This window comes from Pholis gunnellus (genome assembly GCF_910591455.1).
Source record: "Pholis gunnellus genome assembly, chromosome: 4".
NCBI classification, from domain to species: Eukaryota; Metazoa; Chordata; class Actinopteri; order Perciformes; family Pholidae; genus Pholis; species Pholis gunnellus.
This window is the reverse complement of record NC_136530.1, coordinates 139,076-157,956: the sequence shown is the minus strand read 5'-3', so window position 1 is coordinate 157,956 and position 18,881 is coordinate 139,076. Positions and strand designations below refer to the sequence as shown.

Here is an 18,881-nt window from a genome sequence, read left to right as displayed (position 1 = left end):
CCTATTTATTAAATGGTGACTCTATTTGGCCCTCAACGTAGTCCTGTTGTTTTGTCCCTCTCTGTGATTGAGTTTGACACCATGGCATAGATGCTATATTGTGCTAAAAGGTGTAATTTTGTAACGTTTTTGGTTGTTGGTGTTCCGCGGGATCTTTTTACTGTAAAACGTGTGCCGCGGATCAGAAAAGGTTGAAAAACACTGATATAGACTATGTGGGTCTTGTTCTGCACCTGGCAGACACAACTCAGGATTTATGCTCCACACTACGTAGGACCCGTATTTCCGGTATGGTTGTTGTCTGAACTCATAAGGAGCCGTCAGTCTCCTGAATACAGTCTATGGTCTTCTGTTGGCTACTGTTAGCTGTTGTTAGCTCCTGACGGCTTTAGATTAAACTACAATGACTCTCCAGAGTCCTGCTAGCTTTTGTTAGCTTGTAGCTAACAGCACTGCACGGCTACAGTTAGCTAGCGTTAGCTGCTTCTAGCTCCGTTAGTGTTAGCTCCCTGTGTAGCACTAAGCTACCTGCTGTTTGTTCGGATGAAAACACTGGAGAGAGGAACCGTTAACATGGACACACAGATGCGGACAATAACAGGTAATTATACAGCGACATCTAATCATCTACAGCTAATCTTAGCACCGAGATACACAGCAGAGTTAGTTAGGATGTTTACCTGAAGAGACAGCAGGCCTCAAAACTACATGACTCTATACAGCAGTTTACACATACACACTCACACACACACATATATATATATATATATCTTTATTTTCACACACGTATACATACTCTCACTGCATCTCCTTGTTTTGACACGTGTAATGATCCGATGGAGCAAACACTATCGATTATATTCAGTATTGATTATCTTTGGTCTCCTAAATGTTCCTAAACTTAAATCTGATCACTGATACAGCGTTTCTAGTTATCAACTCAAGAGGTTTTATGGCTGTTTCACCAACCTGCCCCCCAACATGTTATGTTATTACAACATGTTTAGGTTATTACATTACATGTAATGTTGTTACATGTAATGATTACAATGTAATGTCATAACATGTTGGGGGGCAGGCTGGTGAAACAGCCATAAGACCTCTTGAGTTGATACTGCGTTTCTTAACTGGTATCTACCTATTTACTACCTTTATTCACTGAACTCTACTACCTTTATTTACTGAACTCTACTACCTTTATTCACTGAACTCTACTGCCTTTATTCACTGAACTCTACTGCCTTTATTCACTGAACTCTACTGCCTTTATTCACTGAACTCTACTACCTTTATTTACTGAACTCTACTACCTTTATTTACTGAACTCTACTGCCTTTATTCACTGAACTCTACTACCTTTATTTACTGAACTCTACTACCTTTATTTACTGAACTCTACTACCTTTATTTACTGAACTCTACTGCCTTTATTTACTGAACTCTACTACCTTTATTCACTGAACTCTACTGCCTTTATTTACTGAACTCTACTGCCTTTATTCACTGAACTCTACTACCTTTATTTACTGAACTCTACTGCCTTTATTCACTGAACTCTACTACCTTTATTTACTGAACTCTACTACCTTTATTCACTGAACTCTACTGCCTTTATTTACTGAACTCTACTGCCTTTATTTACTGAACTCTACTACCTTTATTCACTGAACTCTACTGCCTTTATTTACTGAACTCTACTGCCTTTATTTACTGAACTCTACTGCCTTTATTCACTGAACTCTACTACCTTTATTCACTGAACTCTACTACCTTTATTCACTGAACTCTACTGCCTTTATTCACTGAACTCTACTGCCTTTATTCACTGAACTCTACTGCCTTTATTCACTGAACTCTACTACCTTTATTCACTGAACTCTACTACCTTTATTCACTGAACTCTACTGCCTTTATTCACTGAACTCTACTACCTTTATTCACTGAACTCTACTACCTTTATTCACTGAACTCTACTACCTTTATTTACTGAACTCTACTACCTTTATTCACTGAACTCTACTGCCTTTATTCACTGAACTCTACTACCTTTATTCACTGAACTCTACTACCTTTATTTACTGAACTCTACTGCCTTTATTCACTGAACTCTACTGCCTTTATTTACTGAACTCTACTGCCTTTATTCACTGAACTCTACTGCCTTTATTTACTGAACTCTACTGCCTTTATTCACTGAACTCTACTGCCTTTATTTACTGAACTCTACTACCTTTATTTACTGAACTCTACTGTCTTTATTTACTGAACTCTACTGCCTTTATTTACTGAACTCTACTGCCTTTATTCACTGCTCTACTGCCTTTATTTACTTAACTCTACTGCCTTTATTTACTGAACTCTACTACCTTTATTTACTGAACTCTACTGCCTTTATTTACTGAACTCTACTACCTTTATTTACTGAACTCTACTGTCTTTATTTACTGAACTCTACTGCCTTTATTTACTGAACTCTACTGCCTTTATTCACTGCTCTACTGCCTTTATTCACTGAACTCTACTGCCTTTATTTACTGAACTCTACTGTCTTTATTTACTGAACTCTACTGCCTTTATTTACTGAACTCTACTGCCTTTATTCACTGCTCTACTGCCTTTATTTACTGAACTCTACTGCCTTTATTCACTGAACTCTACTGCCTTTATTTACTGAACTCTACTGCCTTTATTCACTGAACTCTACTGCCTTTATTCACTGAACTCTACTGCCTTTATTCACTGAACTCTACTACCTTTATTCACTGAACTCTACTGCCTTTATTTACTGAACTCTACTGTCTTTATTCACTGAACTCTACTGCCTTTATTCACTGAACTCTACTGCCTTTATTCACTGAACTCTACTACCTTTATTTACTGAACTCTACTGCCTTTATTCACTGAACTCTACTGCCTTTATTCACTGAACTCTACTGCCTTTATTCACTGAACTCTACTGCCTTTATTCACTGAACTCTACTGCCTTTATTTCCTGAACTCTACTGCCTTTATTTACTGAACTCTACTGCCTTTATTCACTGAACTCTACTGCCTTTATTTACTGAACTCTACTGCCTTTATTCACTGAACTCTACTACCTTTATTCACTGAACTCTACTGCCTTTATTTACTGAACTCTACTACCTTTACTACTCTACTACCTTTACTACTCTACTACCTTTATTTACTGAACTCTACTGCCTTTATTCACTGAACTCTACTACCTTTATTTACTGAACTCTACTGCCTTTATTCACTGAACTCTACTACCTTTATTCACTGAACTCTACTGCCTTTATTTACTGAACTCTACTACCTTTACTACTCTACTACCTTTATTTACTGAACATTACTGCCTTTATTTTATTACTGCCTAGTATTTTTGTAACTTAATATCTGAAATTTTCAGTGTAATAATCAAAGTGTTTATTGAATTATTTTCAGTGCCATCTGTGTAAAGAAGTTGAGTCCATCAGCTCTCAGCTTGGTGTGAATTCTGTGGAGAACTTCTTCTCCTGATCTGAGGTCAACGTTCTACCTTCACTCTGAGGACTCCTGTCAGCAGCCATGCTGACCTAGAATCAGCTGTTAGTTTATGCAGTGAGCTGAATAATCCAGAGACCGAGATCATGTCTGACAACCAGGCCAATAACAACAACGTCCCTCTGAACAACAACAACAACATGGGACCCAACAGGATTCGAAACCCCAACATCAACCAGAACCCCCTCATCAACGTACGTGACCGCCTCTTCCACGCCCTCTTCTTCAAGATGGCCGTCACATACGCCCGACTATTCCCTCCGTCCTTCAGGAGGGTCTTTGAGTTCTTCGTCTTGCTCAAGGTGTGAAACGTCTCTTATATAGAGTTAAATATATAACACGAGGTGTGAAACGTCTCTGATATAGAGTTAAATATATAACACGAGGTGTGAAACGTCTCTTATATAGAGTTAAATATATAACACAAGGTGTGAAACGTCTCTTATATAGAGTTAAATATATAACACAAGGTGTGAAACGTCTCTTATATAGAGTTAAATATATAACACGAGGTGTGAAACGTCTCTTATATAGAGTTAAATATATAACACAAGGTGTGAAACGTCTCTTATATAGAGTTAAATATATAACACGAGGTGTGAAACGTCTTTTATAGAGTTAGATATATAACTCGAGGTGTGAAACGTCTCTTATATAGAGTTAAATATATAACACAAGGTGTGAAACGTCTCTTATATAGAGTTAAATATATAACACGAGGTGTGAAACGTCTCTTATATAGAGTTAAATATATAACACGAGGTGTGAAACGTCTCTGATATAGAGTTAAATATATAACACGAGGTGTGAAACGTCTCTGATATAGAGTTAAATATATAACACGAGGTGTGAAACGTCTCTGATATAGAGTTAAATATATAACACGAGGTGTGAAATGTCTTTTATAGAGTTAAATATATAACACGAGGTGTGAAACGTCTCTGATATAGAGTTAAATATATAACACGAGGTGTGAAATGTCTTTTATAGAGTTAAATATATAACACGAGGTGTGAAACGTCTCTGATATAGAGTTAAATATATAACACGAGGTGTGAAACGTCTCTGATATAGAGTTAAATATATAACACGAGGTGTGAAACGTCTCTGATATAGAGTTAAATATATAACACGAGGTGTGAAATGTCTTTTATAGAGTTAGATATATAACACGAGGTGTGAAACGTCTCTGATATAGAGTTAAATATATAACACGAGGTGTGAAACGTCTCTGATATAGAGTTAAATATATAACACGAGGTGTGAAACGTCTTTTATATAGAGTTAAATATATAACACGAGGTGTGAAACGTCTTTTATATAGAGTTAAATATATAACACGAGGTGTGAAACGTCTCTGATATAGAGTTAAATATATAACACGAGGTGTGAAACGTCTTTTATATAGAGTTAAATATATAACACGAGGTGTGAAATGTCTTTTATAGAGTTAGATATATAACACGAGGTGTGAAACGTCTCTGATATAGAGTTAAATATATAACACGAGGTGTGAAACGTCTCTGATATAGAGTTAAATATATAACACGAGGTGTGAAACGTCTCTGATATAGAGTTAAATATATAACACGAGGTGTGAAACGTCTTTTATAGAGTTAAATATATAACACGAGGTGTGAAACGTCTTTTATAGAGTTAAATATATAACACGAGGTGTGAAACGTCTTTTATAGAGTTAAATATATAACACGAGGTGTGAAACGTCTTTTATAGAGTTAAATATATAACACAAGGTGTGAAACGTCTCTGATATGTCGAGCAGCGGCACAGATGTGGAAATGTGACCTGCAAATAATTGAAATCTGACACTGATTGGTCAGCAGTCAGATCGGTGCATCTCTAGTAAAGATATAACACGGTTTCTGAGTCAGGATGGGCTTCATGAAACCTTAACGTTTGTCATCTTCTGTTAACAGCAGCATCTCATGTAAGTCATGTTGAAACTTATAGTCCATCCAGTGTCTTCTGGACAACAGAAACAAATATGCCTGAAAAACACCAACAACAGAATTTTCCTGACTGGTAATAAATCAAGAGAGAAGTAGTCATTTTCTCATAGACTTCTATACAACCAGAGGAGTCGCCCCCTGATGGTCACTAGAGAGAATGCAGCTTTAACACATGAAGCTTTGAAGAACTTTAAAGAACCGGAGGTTGCTGCCTGCTTAAGCCCGAGATTATCAAACTGTCTTCAGCCCGATCATCAAAGTAAAGGCATCAATAGCAACTATGATGAAAATGTTTTTGATGTGTGAAAGTTAAATGAGCTCCACTGACTAACATCTTATGTTACTACTGTTATTTACTCCTCTGTGCTCCTGCTCAGGCGCTCTTCGTCCTCTTCATCCTCGCCTACATTCACATCGCCTTCTCTCGTTCGCCCATCAACTGTCTGGAGGTGGTGAGGGAGCGCTGGCCTCGGGACGGCATCCTGCGGGTGGAGATCCAGAGGAACTCCAGCCGAGCCCCGGTCTTCCTGCAGTACTACGACTCCACGGGCCTCCAGGAGGAGCTGGAGGCTGAGGAGGGAGGAGGAGGACCGAGAGGAGTGGTGGGACTCAGCCTGGCAGCGCTGCGGGAGGAGGAAGAGGACGAGGAGGAGATGACCCTGGAGATGTTTGACAACAGCTCAGTGCAGGTGAGCAGATAGTCCCTGTAGTTTTCAGAGTCGTCCCCGGAGTAGTTTTCAGAGTCGTCCCCCGAGTAGTTTTCAGAGTCGTCCCCGAGTAGTTTTCAGAGTCGTCCCCGAGTAGTTTTCAGAGTCGTCCCCGGAGTAGTTTTCAGAGTCGTCCCCGGAGTAGTTTTCAGAGTCGTCCCCGAGTAGTTTTCAGAGTCGTCCAGAGTCGTCCTCAGAGTCGTCCCCGGAGTAGTTTTCAGAGTCGTCCCCGAGTAGTTTTCAGAGTCGTCCCCCGAGTAGTTTACAGAGTCGTCCCCGGAGTAGTTTACAGAGTCGTCCCCGGAGTAGTTTACAGAGTCGTCCCCGGAGTAGTTTTCAGAGCCGTCCTCGTAGTAGTTTTCAGAGTCGTCCCCGGAGTAGTTTTCAGAGTCGTCCCCGGAGTAGTTTTCAGAGCCGTCCTCGTAGTAGTTTTCAGAGTCGTCCCCGGAGTAGTTTTCAGAGTCGTCCCCGGGTAGTTTTCAGAGCCGTCCTCGTAGTAGTTTTCAGAGCCGTCCTCGTAGTAGTTTTCAGAGTCGTCCCCGAGTAGTTTTCAGAGCCGTCCTCGTAGTAGTTTTCAGAGTCGTCCTCGTAGTAGTTTTCAGAGTCGTCCCAGAGTAGTTTTCAGAGTCGTCCCCGAGTAGTTTTCAGAGTCGTCCCCGGAGTAGTTTTCAGAGTCGTCCTCGTAGTAGTTTTCAGAGTCGTCCCCGAGTAGTTTTCAGAGTCGTCCCCGGAGTAGTTTTCAGAGTCGTCCCCGAGTAGTTTTCAGAGTCGTCCCCGAGTAGTTTTCAGAGTCGTCCCCGAGTAGTTTTCAGAGTCGTCCCCGAGTAGTTTTCAGAGCCGTCCTCGTAGTAGTTTTCAGAGTCGTCCCCGAGTAGTTTTCAGAGCCGTCCTCGTAGTAGTTTTCAGAGTCGTCCCCGAGTAGTTTTCAGAGTCGTCCCCGGAGTAGTTTTCAGAGTCGTCCCCGAGTAGTTTTCAGAGTCGTCCCCGAGTAGTTTTCAGAGCCGTCCTCGTAGTAGTTTTCAGAGTCGTCCCCGAGTAGTTTTCAGAGTCGTCCCCGAGTAGTTTTCAGAGTCGTCCTCGTAGTAGTTTTCAGAGCCGTCCCCGAGTAGTTTTCAGAGTCGTCCCCGAGTAGTTTTCAGAGCCGTCCTCGTAGTAGTTTTCAGAGTCGTCCCCGAGTAGTTTTCAGAGTCGTCCCCGAGTAGTTTTCAGAGTCGTCCCCGAGTAGTTTTCAGAGTCGTCCCCGAGTAGTTTTCAGAGCCGTCCTCGTAGTAGTTTTCAGAGTCGTCCCCGAGTAGTTTTCAGAGTCGTCCCCGAGTAGTTTTCAGAGTCGTCCCCGAGTAGTTTTCAGAGTCGTCCCCGAGTAGTTTTCAGAGTCGTCCCCGAGTAGTTTTCAGAGCCGTCCTCGTAGTAGTTTTCAGAGTCGTCCCCGAGTAGTTTTCAGAGTCGTCCCCGAGTAGTTTTCAGAGTCGTCCCCGGGTAGTTTTCAGAGCCGTCCCCGAGTAGTTTTCAGAGTCGTTCTTTTATAGAATAGTTCTACTCTGTTTTCTCCTGCAGTTTGAGCTGGACATTGAGCCTCGTCTGAAGCCGTCTCTGATTGGAGGAGGTGTTGGAAGAGGAGGAGCAGTAGGAGGAGCAGGAGTGAACGACAGCCAGGACGTCTCCTTCAGCCAGACCACTAAAGGTATGCAGCCGCTGAAGGACTCAGTGTCTGAGCTGGAGATGATGACCAGAGCAGGTAAACCCTCCTCCTCTTCCTCTCGCTCTTCCTCTCTCCTCCTCATTCCTCCTCCCTGTCCCTTCTCCTCCTTCCTTCTACCTCCTCTACACCTCTTCCTCTCCCCTCCTCCTCCTTGTCTCCTCCTTTTCCTCCCTCCTCTCCTTCTCCACCTCCCTCTTTCCTCATTTCTTCCTCCTCCACCTGTAGAGATCTGAGATTCTCCTTAACCCTAGAAGGTGGTAGCAGTCTCAGTGACTGTAAACCAGAACAAGAGGAAGAGTTCATGATGACGATAAACCTCCTCAGATACTGTAGTCATGTCTGTTAGTGTCTGAAGAGTTCATGATGAAGATAAACCTCCTCAGATACTGTAGTCATGTCTGTTAGTGTCTGAAGAGTTCATGATGAAGATAAACCTCCTCAGATACTGTAGTCATGTCTGTTAGTGTCTGAAGAGTTCATGATGAAGATAAACCTCCTCAGATACTGTAGTCATGTCTGTTAGTGTCTGAAGAGTTAATTATGAAGATAAACCTCCTCAGATACTGTAGTCATGTCTGTTGGTGTCTGAAGAGTTCATGATGAAGATAAACCTCCTCAGATACTGTAGTCATGTCTGTTGGTGTCCTAAAAGTAGTCATGTTCTTGTCTCCTTAGTGTGGCCTCAGGAGGAGTACATCGTGGAGTATTCTCTGGAGTACGGCTTCCTGCGTTTGTCTCAGACCACCAGACAGAGACTCAACATCCCCGTCATGGTCGTTACTTTGGGTAAGACACTGAAGGCTTTTCTCATTTCCCAGTTTGTATATCCTTGATTCCTTTCCTCACCTTCTCTCCTCGCATCTTAGTCCAGGCCACAGGAGATGAGAGTGGAGGAGGCGAGGAAGAGACGAGATATATATATATATATAGTATATTTAATATTAATTAAATTCACAATAGCAGGTGAATTTAATGTAGCTACGATCAAGATAACAACATTATTAATATCAGGTGAAAATGTTAATGAATGCAGTTAGAACAGAGTGAGCTACACAAACTGTAAAGGACAGAAAGTTTGATCATCTTAAATATATATAACTTTTGAGAACAAAATCAATAGTTGCATGTAGAGTATGGTTTCAGATTATTCAGCTGTGTATCACCACTATTTATTCCTCACGGGTGTTGAAAGACTTCCCTAAAGGATGCACCAGTGTTTCCTTACGTATAGCTCCTCCAGAAGCCTCTTAGCTCCTAGAGATGCATGTTAGCATTGGGACGTCCTTCAAGGTGGAGCGCTGAGATCAAGGAGGGAGGAGACGAGGAGGCACAAAATAGAGAAATGAGAAGAGAACACTGAACACCTGTCTGCCTCACAGTCACGTGACTCTCACACCTTTGATGAAACTTCTCACCTGTTCAGATCCCATGAAGGACGAGTGTTTCGGTGACGGCTTCAGTCGCTTCCTGCTCGACGAGTTTTTGGGCTACGATGACATCCTGATGTCCAGCGTGAAGGCGCTCGCAGAGAACGAGGAGAATAAAGGTAGAGAGACATCACCTGCCTGTTCCAGCCCCGACTAAGAACCTGAGCCATCAGAACCTGAGTTCCTCTAGTCCCCTGCTCCGATTATAGAACCTGAGTTCCTCTAGTCCCCTACTCTGATTACAGAACCTGACTTTCTACAGTCCCCTACTCTGATTACAGAACCTGAGTTCCACTAGTCCCCTACTCTGATTAAAGAACCTGAGTTCCACTAGTCCCCCACTCTGATTAAAGAACCTGAGTTCCACTAGTCCCCTACTCTGATTACAGAACCTGAGTTCCACTAGTCCCCTACTCTGATTACAGAACCTGAGTTCCACTAGTCCCCTACTCTGATTAAAGAACCCGAGATCCACTAGTCCCCTACTCTGATTACAGAACCCGAGATCCACTAGTCCCCTACTCTGATTACAGAACCCGAGATCCACTAGTCCCCTACTCTGATTACAGAACCCGAGATCCACTAGTCCCCTACTCTGATTACAGAACCCGAGATCCACTAGTCCCCTACTCTGATTACAGAACCTGAGTTCCACTAGTCCCCTACTCTGATTACAGAACCTGACTTTCTACAGTCCTCTACTCTGATTACAGAACCCGAGATCCACTAGTCCCCTACTCTGATTACAGAACCTGAGTTCCACTAGTCCCCTACTCTGATTACAGAACCTGAGTTCCACTAGTCCCCTACTCTGATTACAGAACCTGAGTTCCACTAGTCCCCTACTCTGATTAAAGAACCCGAGATCCACTAGTCCCCTACTCTGATTAAAGAACCTGAGTTCATCTAGTCCCCTACTCTGATTACAGAACCCGAGATCCACTAGTCCCCTACTCTGATTACAGAACCCGAGGTCCACTAGTCCCCTACTCTGATTACAGAACCCGAGATCCACTAGTCCCCTACTCTGATTACAGAACCCGAGATCCACTAGTCCCCTACTCTGATTAAAGAACCTGAGTTCCACTAGTCCCCTACTCTGATTACAGAACCTGAGTTCCACTAGTCCCCTACTCTGATTACAGACCCTGAGTTCCTCTAGTCCCCTACTCTGATTAAAGAACCTGAGTTCCACTAGTCCCCTACTCTGATTACAGAACCTGAGTTCCACTAGTCCCCTACTCTGATTACAGAACCTGACTTTCTACAGTCCTCTACTCTGATTACAGAACCTGAGATCCACTAGTCCCCTACTCTGATTACAGAACCTGAGTTCCACTAGTCCCCTACTCTGATTAAAGAACCTGAGTTCATCTAGTCCCCTACTCTGATTACAGAACCTGACGTTCTACAGTCCTCTACTCTGATTACAGAACCCGAGATCCACTAGTCCCCTACTCTGATTACAGAACCTGAGTTCCACTAGTCCCCTACTCTGATTACAGAACCTGAGTTCCACTAGTCCCCTACTCTGATTAAAGAACCCGAGATCCACTAGTCCCCTACTCTGATTAAAGAACCTGAGTTCATCTAGTCCCCTACTCTGATTACAGAACCCGAGATCCACTAGTCCCCTACTCTGATTACAGAACCCGAGATCCACTAGTCCCTTACTCTGATTACAGAACCCGAGATCCACTAGTCCCCTACTCTGATTACAGAACCCGAGATCCACTAGTCCCCTACTCTGATTAAAGAACCTGAGTTCCACTAGTCCCCTACTCTGATTACAGAACCTGAGTTCCACTAGTCCCCTACTCTGATTACAGAACCTGAGTTCCTCTAGTCCCCTACTCTGATTAAAGAACCTGAGTTCCACTAGTCCCCTACTCTGATTACAGAACCTGAGTTCCACTAGTCCCCTACTCTGATTACAGAACCTGACTTTCTACAGTCCTCTACTCTGATTACAGAACCTGAGATCCACTAGTCCCCTACTCTGATTACAGAACCTGAGTTCCACTAGTCCCCTACTCTGATTAAAGAACCTGAGTTCATCTAGTCCCCTACTCTGATTACAGAACCTGACGTTCTACAGTCCTCTACTCTGATTACAGAACCCGAGATCCACTAGTCCCCTACTCTGATTACAGAACCTGAGTTCCACTAGTCCCCTACTCTGATTACAGAACCTGAGTTCCACTAGTCCCCTACTCTGATTACAGAACCTGAGTTCCTCTAGTCCCCTACTCTGATTACAGAACCTGAGTTCCACTAGTCCCCTACTCTGATTACAGAACCCGAGTTCCTCTAGTCCCCTACTCTGATTAAAGAACCTGAGTTCCTCTAGTCCCTCACTCTGATTTCAGAACCCGAGTTCCTCTAGTCCCCTACTCTGATTACAGAACCCGAGTTCCTCTAGTCCCCTACTCTGATTAAAGAACCTGAGTTCCTCTAGTCCCTCACTCTGATTTCAGAACCTAACGCTCTCTAATCCCTCGTTTCCATCAGAGACCAGCGATTATGGAATCAGTAATCTGTAACCTGGTGTGTGTAGTTCAGTGAGTTAGAAACTAAGTCATCAGCAGGTTGTTGATGGCACAGTGTGGTTCTCTGCAGGGTTCCTGAGAAATGTGGTGTCTGGAGAACATTACCGCTTTGTCAGCATGTGGATGGCCAGAACCTCCTACCTGGCCGCCTTCGTCATCATGGTCATATTCGTGAGTGAATACGTTTTATCGGTGATGTCTGACAGTTTTAAATACATGAAGGTCAAAGGTTAGACTTTGATATGAACATGTCAGTGTGAGGCGGTGTTTTAGAATAAAGAGGAAGATTTAAAGGAAAGCAGAAATATGTAACTCATGTTTTGTCTTTTTCAGACTCTGTCAGTGTCCATGCTGCTCAGATATTCTCACCACCAGATCTTCGTCTTCATCGGTCAGTTTAATCTGAGACCTCACTTCCATACAGAAGTCCACACCAGTTCATTGTAGTCCAGTATAGTCCACACCAGTTCATTGTAGTCCAGTATAATCCACACCAGTTCATTGTAGTCCAGTATAATCCACACCAGTTCATTGTAGTCCAGTATAATCCACACCAGTTCATTGTAGTCCAGTATAATCCACACCAGTTCATTGTAGTCCAGTATAGTCCACACCAGTTCATTGTAGTCCAGTATAATCCACACCAGTTCATTGTAGTCCAGTATAATCCACACCAGTTCATTGTAGTCCAGTATAATCCACACCAGTTCATTGTAGTCCAGTATAGTCCACACCAGTTCATTGTAGTCCAGTATAATCCACACCAGTTCATTGTAGTCCAGTATAATCCACACCAGTTCATTGTAGTCCAGTATAATCCACACCAGTTCATTGTAGTCCAGTATAGTCCACACCAGTTCATTGTAGTCCAGTATAGTCCACACCAGTTCATTGTAGTCCAGTATAATCCACACCAGTTCATTGTAGTCCAGTATAATCCACACCAGTTCATTGTAGTCCAGTATAATCCACACCAGTTCATTGTAGTCCAGTATAGTCCACACCAGTTCATTGTAGTCCAGTATAATCCACACCAGTTCATTGTAGTCCAGTATAATCCACACCAGTTCATTGTAGTCCAGTATAGTCCACACCAGTTCATTGTAGTCCAGTATAATCCACACCAGTTCATTGTAGTCCAGTATAGTCCACACCAGTTCATTGTAGTCCAGTATAGTCCACACCAGTTCATTGTAGTCCAGTATAGTCCACACCAGTTCATTGTAGTCCAGTATAGTCCACACCAGTTCATTGTAGTCCAGTATAATCCACACCAGTTCATTGTAGTCCAGTATAGTCCACACCAGTTCATTGTAGTCCAGTATAGTCCACACCAGTTCATTGTAGTCCAGTATAATCCACACCAGTTCATTGTAGTCCAGTATAGTCCACACCAGTTCATTGTTCAGTCCAGAAAGGTTTAATATAACACAATGTTGTTCAGTCTGGTCCAGTTTGCTCTGATAACTGACTTGTTTTTCATTTTAAATACATAACATGATTCGGTACTTGAACAGAGTACTTGTGTTAGTACAGAATATATTAACTCTGTCTTTAAACCATCAGCTGTGTGTTGATGTGGTCTCGGTCTGTCCCCCCTCAGTGGATCTTCTTCAGATGTTGGAGATGAACATGACTATCGCCTTCCCAGCAGCCCCTCTGCTCACAGTCATCCTGGCTCTCGTTGGTAAGTCCAGTACCTAGTCTAGACAGGACCGGACTGAAGTCTAGTCCTAATATTAAACCTGGTCTGAACAGTTGAGCTACAGGGTTCCACCTGAATCCAAGTCTGTCACGTCCTGAGTGGAAGCAGTTAAATTCAGAGTCTAGATCAGATGTATTCAATTCAACGAGCTCCATTTAGAGAGAATTCCCTCATTAAAGGTCCAGAACTTCACAATAACTTGTTCTATGATTTAGTTCCATATATATTAAAGTAGCCAACAGTTCAACGCCTGCATGTAGTAAAACAACCGACCGAGATCAATTAAAGAAAGTTCAGTTGAATAATATCTCAACAGTATTTATTATTATAAATAATAAATACTATTATTATTATTATTATTATAAATATTATTAAATATTATTAAATATTATTATTAAATATTATTATTATAAATAATAAATACTCTATTAATAAAGAGTTCTTCTCTTGTTTCAAGTAAAATAAGAACTGGATTAAAGAATAACTGACACAACAGAAAGCTTTTGAAAAACGTTTATCTTAAAATAAAGTTTAACTACATTTAGATTCAGTTCATTCAGGTGTGAAGATGATCTGACTAATGGAACCACTCGTTTCAGCTCTATTCCTCTCTGTTCACGTCATTGTTGGGAAGTGAATTCATGCGTTTCAGGATTCTGATCATATTGTTTATTATCTGTGACTTTGTTTCAGCTCTAAGAAGAGTTCATAATAATCGTGATGGCCTCTGAACACATGAGACCTGCTGGTTCTACCGTGTGAAGAATTCACGTTTCAGAGTCTGTTCGTGGTTAAAGACTCTGTTCTCTTTTTGGAGAACGTCGTGTGAAATAACTGACTCACGTATTATTCTAACTACTCGCTCTCTTACTCGTGTGTGTGAATCTCACTTGATTCAGGAAGTTTATCAGAACACACGTGTGATTGGCTGAGCAGCATCACGTGATGTGATTTACAAAGCATGTGCTTGGTCGGTGTGTTTCCTGAGTACCGTAAAGGCTGGAAAAGCTGCGCTTTGTTTAATTCTCAATAGTCTACTGGTTGGAGGTCCAGGTCCGCCCGTTAGTCTCCCCGTTAGTGACTAGACCTGAGTAGACAGTCCTGGTCTGACTGGAGGCAGTTAAATGCAGACTCTAGCAGTCGAGCCCTGAGTCGAGGCTGTTGGGTCCGCGGGTTATTGCAGAGCTTCATGAGGAACATCAGACGTTCTCCTGGAGTCTGAAGCCAGTGATTTGTTGGAGGTTTTGTGCAGCTGAAAGAGTAAAATCCTGACTTCCTGTCATCAGGCATGGAGGCCATCATGTCCGAGTTCTTCAACGACACGACGACAGCCTTCTACATCATCCTCATCGTCTGGTTGGCCGATCAGTACGACGCCATCTGCTGTCACACCAATACCAGCAAACGCCACTGGCTGAGGTTAGTCACATGACCAACACGGGCTCACATCATTGGCTCAATTCAAACCCCTCCCAGAGGTACGGACCAATCGCAGCACAGTGGAAACAACGTGGCGGGGGATGATTTTGAGTGCGTGACGATCATTCAGCTGCTCTCTGGACTCGTAAACTAACCTGACGGGCGAGTCGGCGTTGATCATTGCGACCACGTGATACATGAAACAAATAATCACAAACCAGAAATAACACTGACAAGTTAGTACTAAAGGTAACCGTACTTTGGTGTTTCATTCTTTACTTCTTTACTTCAGATTTCATGACACAGACCACAGAGATTCCTTTATAGGTAGATGATGATGCTGCAGACAGATCTTCACACGTCCACCAAATGCAGCAGCACAAAGTGTGTAGGAGATAATAATAATAATAATATGAGCTAACATGCGTGGAACATCAAAAATCTGAAAAAAGGTCACTTTTTCTGGCTTGATCCAAAGCAGGAGACGACCTCCGGTTCTTCAGAGCTTCAAGTGTTAAAGCTGCATTCTCTCTAGTGTCCACCAGGGGGCGACTCCTCTGGTTGTATAGAAGTCTATGAGAAAATGACTCTACTTCTCTCTTGATTTATTACCTCAGTAAACATTGTAAACATGAGTTTATGGTCTCAATCTCTAGTTTCAAGTCTTCTTCAATACAGCATGATGTTCATTTAGTACATGATGGTCCATTTAGAGTCACACAGACCATAAAGCAGGGGATGCTTTAGGGGCGGGGCTTACTGTGATTGACAGGTCTCTACTTGTATACTTAGCTCCACCGTCTCCTGTCGCTTCTGGTCCCAAAAGCCCAAAAAGCAGAACTCTACGAGCTAATGTGTGACTACGTCTTCCGGTCGATGGTCCAGAGATGTTTGTACATGTGAAGGACTCTCATAGCGATGATGGTTTTCAACATGAACGTGTCTCTGTTCCTCAGGTTCTTCTATCTTTACCACTTTGCATTCTACGCGTATCACTACCGCTTCAACGGGCAGTACAGCAGCCTGGCCCTGGTCACCTCTTGGCTCTTCATCCAGGTCAGAACCACCGTCCTCTTCATCACCTTCATCACCATCATACGGAGTCATCTCATGTTAAGAGCACTGACGTTAGACAGCTTCATACAAATCAAACCTCAAAGAACCAAAGCATGACTATGAATGAGATGTTTTAGCCTGATGACGAGCTGTTAGTCTGGATCAGTTCCATGAAGATCCGGGTTCTCCTCTAGAATATGAATATTCATGTTGATCATTGATTGAGATCATGATGGTGTGGAGATACGTGTTAAACTGAGACTTTATAAAACAATAATGTCATCTTTGGAAATGTCTTTCTGACGCTTTAATGCAGAAAGGAGTCACTTCCTGTCATTAACTCCTCTTCCTCTTCCTCTTCCTCAGCACTCCATGATCTACTTCTTCCACCACTACGAGCTTCCTGCCATCCTGCAGCAGATCCGGATCCAGGAGATGCTGCTTCAGAACCAGCAGGCGGGTCAGGCAAACCAGACGGCCCTGCAGGACAACCTGAACAACAACAACAGTGCTGCTGCTGCTGCAGGACCAGGACCAGGACCGGGACCAGGACCGGGACCGGGACCCAACAGCACCCAGCAGGAGGCTCAGACTAACCCCCAGACCTCTTCATCCCCAGCAGCACCAGGAGGTGGAGGGGAGGTGAGGTCGGAGCTGAACTGGGTCGCTCAGACGGCGGCCATCATCACTGAAGCTCTGTCCTCCTCCAACCAGCACTCCTCCGCTGACACCGTGGACGAAGGAGGCGCACCTGGAGGGCAAGGGACAGCAGGAGCAGCAGAGGTCAGTGTGCTGGCTGGGATCTGGATGGAAGGAGGAGGAGCAACGGGAGGAGGAGCAGCAGCAGCAGCAGCAGGAGGAAGTGGTGGTGGAGGAGCAGCAGGAGGTGGAGGAGGTGAAGACGATCAGAAAGCTGTTTCTGTTGAAATGAAAACCACAGCAGGAGGAGCCGATCTGCCGCCCAGCTCTCCAATCAGAGGGCTCCAGGTGGAGGAGGCGGGGCCTATGGAGGAGGCGGGGCCTATGGAGGAGACTCCCTCACAGACAGACTGCCCCCCCCCACTGAGTCCAGGTTCAGACTGCAGAGCGCCACAGACCCCGTCCTGAGAGTCCAGGTCTAGTCCTCAGTCTGTCAGCTGATCAGGGGATTGATCAGCGGTTGGCTGATCAATTTTATTTCTGATGTCAAACAAACAAGTGATTGCTAAAGAAGCTGAGGCTCGGGGCCCCACAAGAGGCCACGGGACTCGTCTGAGGGGCCACAGAGTTTTCACTTCACCTGGAAACCAGATTGACTGTAGAATCTAGTCCAGAACAGTCCAGAACAGTCCAGAACCATCTTCAGAGAACACAGATATCTGTTAGATCCATAAACTCAGTTATTATTATTATAAAAATCTGTTTCATTGTGATAGAAATCAGATCGTTTAAAGTATAAATCTTCATGTTCAGAATGTTTCCAATATCCTTCATCATCATCATCATCACACTCACTAGAGCGCCTCATGTGGATTCATCCGCTGGTGAAAGTAGTCCCTGTTTCCTCCTGAGTATTGATCGACATCGATCAGCTGTTTCACTGAGAACCAATGAGACACAGACAGGAAGTCCCACAGACCGGTCCTGGTGATCAGTCCTGGATCAGTCCTGGATCAGTCCTGGATCAGTTATTGATCAGTGAATCTCTGTTGATCAGCCCTGACTCTGACAGACTGAAGAACTGTTTCCATGCTTTTATTTTGAAGAACCGTTGAGAACAGGAAGTGGTTGTAGTGGACCGATGCCTTATCAATAACCCTCTGTGGACAGACAGAGACCTCAGCAGTGGAGCCAGCTGATTGGTTGTGCAATATGATGCCAGCTGTGTCACAACTTAGGCCCCGCCTCCTGCTGTCACTGTGATGCGTTCAGGGAACCGAAGAAAGAAATGAGACATCTGCTGGTGCGTTCAGGTGCTTCTAGTCGTTACGTAAATGTTAATGTTGATTCTTTTAAACTCATTTATTTAAACAGATGAATTATTAATGAAATAAAGTCACATTTCATCATCATCATCCCAGAACATGTATAAATATACTTGTATATACAGTATATATATTTATATATACAGTATATATATTTATATATACAGTATATATATTTATTCAACATTTGTGTTGCGGAGGGGGCGGAGCCTAAAGTGTGACACTGGCACCAGAGACTGAACTAAAGTGACGGACTGAGTTATTGTTTCTTCTTCGTGCCTCTTGGATGACTGTAGACCTCATTAGCTCTAAAGCCTGAAACTCATCAAACTGTATTTAAATGTCCAGTAAACCAGTGCAACAGCTGTTTGCACAAACCTGTGAACGACTCATTATTTCTGTCTGCAAACAGGAAGTGGACCATCTCACCCGTTCACAAGGGACCGGATCACTGTAAAGTATCAGGTAGACCGGTAGACCGGTAGACAGGTAGACCGGTGGACCTGTAGACCTGTAGACCGGTAGATCTGTAGACAGGTAGACCTGTAGATCTGTAGACCTGTAGACCTGTAGATCTGTAGACCTGTAGACCGGTAGACCTGTAGACCGGTAGATCTGTAGACAGGTAGACCTGTAGATCTGTAGACCTGTAGACCGGTAGACCTGTAGATCTGTAGACCTGTAGACCGGTAGACCTGTAGACCGGTATATCTGTAGATCTGAGGGAAACATCAGATCTGTCCATGATGTGATGTTTCCTCAATAACTTCATGATGAAAGGATGAGAGTCAGAGATCTTTACATCATTGATCATCATTTCATTCAGTCACGTGAGGATCATT

At 43.3% G+C, this 18,881-nt stretch overlaps 1 protein-coding gene across 2 annotated transcripts; it reads left to right on the top strand.

Annotated features, from left to right (window-relative positions):
* The first annotated feature begins 305 nt into the window (after positions 1–305).
* tmem259 (transmembrane protein 259) lies at positions 306–18,420 on the top strand. Of its 2 annotated transcripts, none has more exons than XM_079157529.1 (12): positions 306–601; positions 3,445–3,845; positions 5,891–6,202; positions 7,775–7,901; positions 8,595–8,705; positions 9,343–9,465; positions 11,966–12,066; positions 12,229–12,286; positions 13,499–13,582; positions 14,887–15,019; positions 15,976–16,075; positions 16,442–18,420. In XM_079157529.1, exons 2-12 carry the CDS (start codon positions 3,630–3,632, stop codon positions 17,180–17,182), a joined length of 2,106 nt encoding a protein of 701 aa, XP_079013655.1. In that variant the 5' UTR covers positions 306–601; positions 3,445–3,629; the 3' UTR covers positions 17,183–18,420. The 2 variants fall into 2 exon arrangements, with proteins under 2 accessions (XP_079013655.1, XP_079013654.1); XM_079157528.1 differs by having other exon boundaries at positions 7,775–7,955.
* Positions 18,421–18,881: the final 461 nt, after the last annotated feature.

Bases quoted from the DNA above. Each gene is read 5' to 3' on its own strand.
- tmem259 (XM_079157528.1), top strand. From the start codon at position 3,630: ATGTCTGACAACCAGGCCAATAACAACAACGTCCCTCTGAACAACAAC. The intron at 6,203-7,774 runs GTGAGCAGATAG...TTTCTCCTGCAG, and splicing joins TTGACAACAGCTCAGTGCAG to TTTGAGCTGGACATTGAGCC. The intron at 15,020-15,975 runs GTTAGTCACATG...TCTGTTCCTCAG, and splicing joins AGCAAACGCCACTGGCTGAG to GTTCTTCTATCTTTACCACT.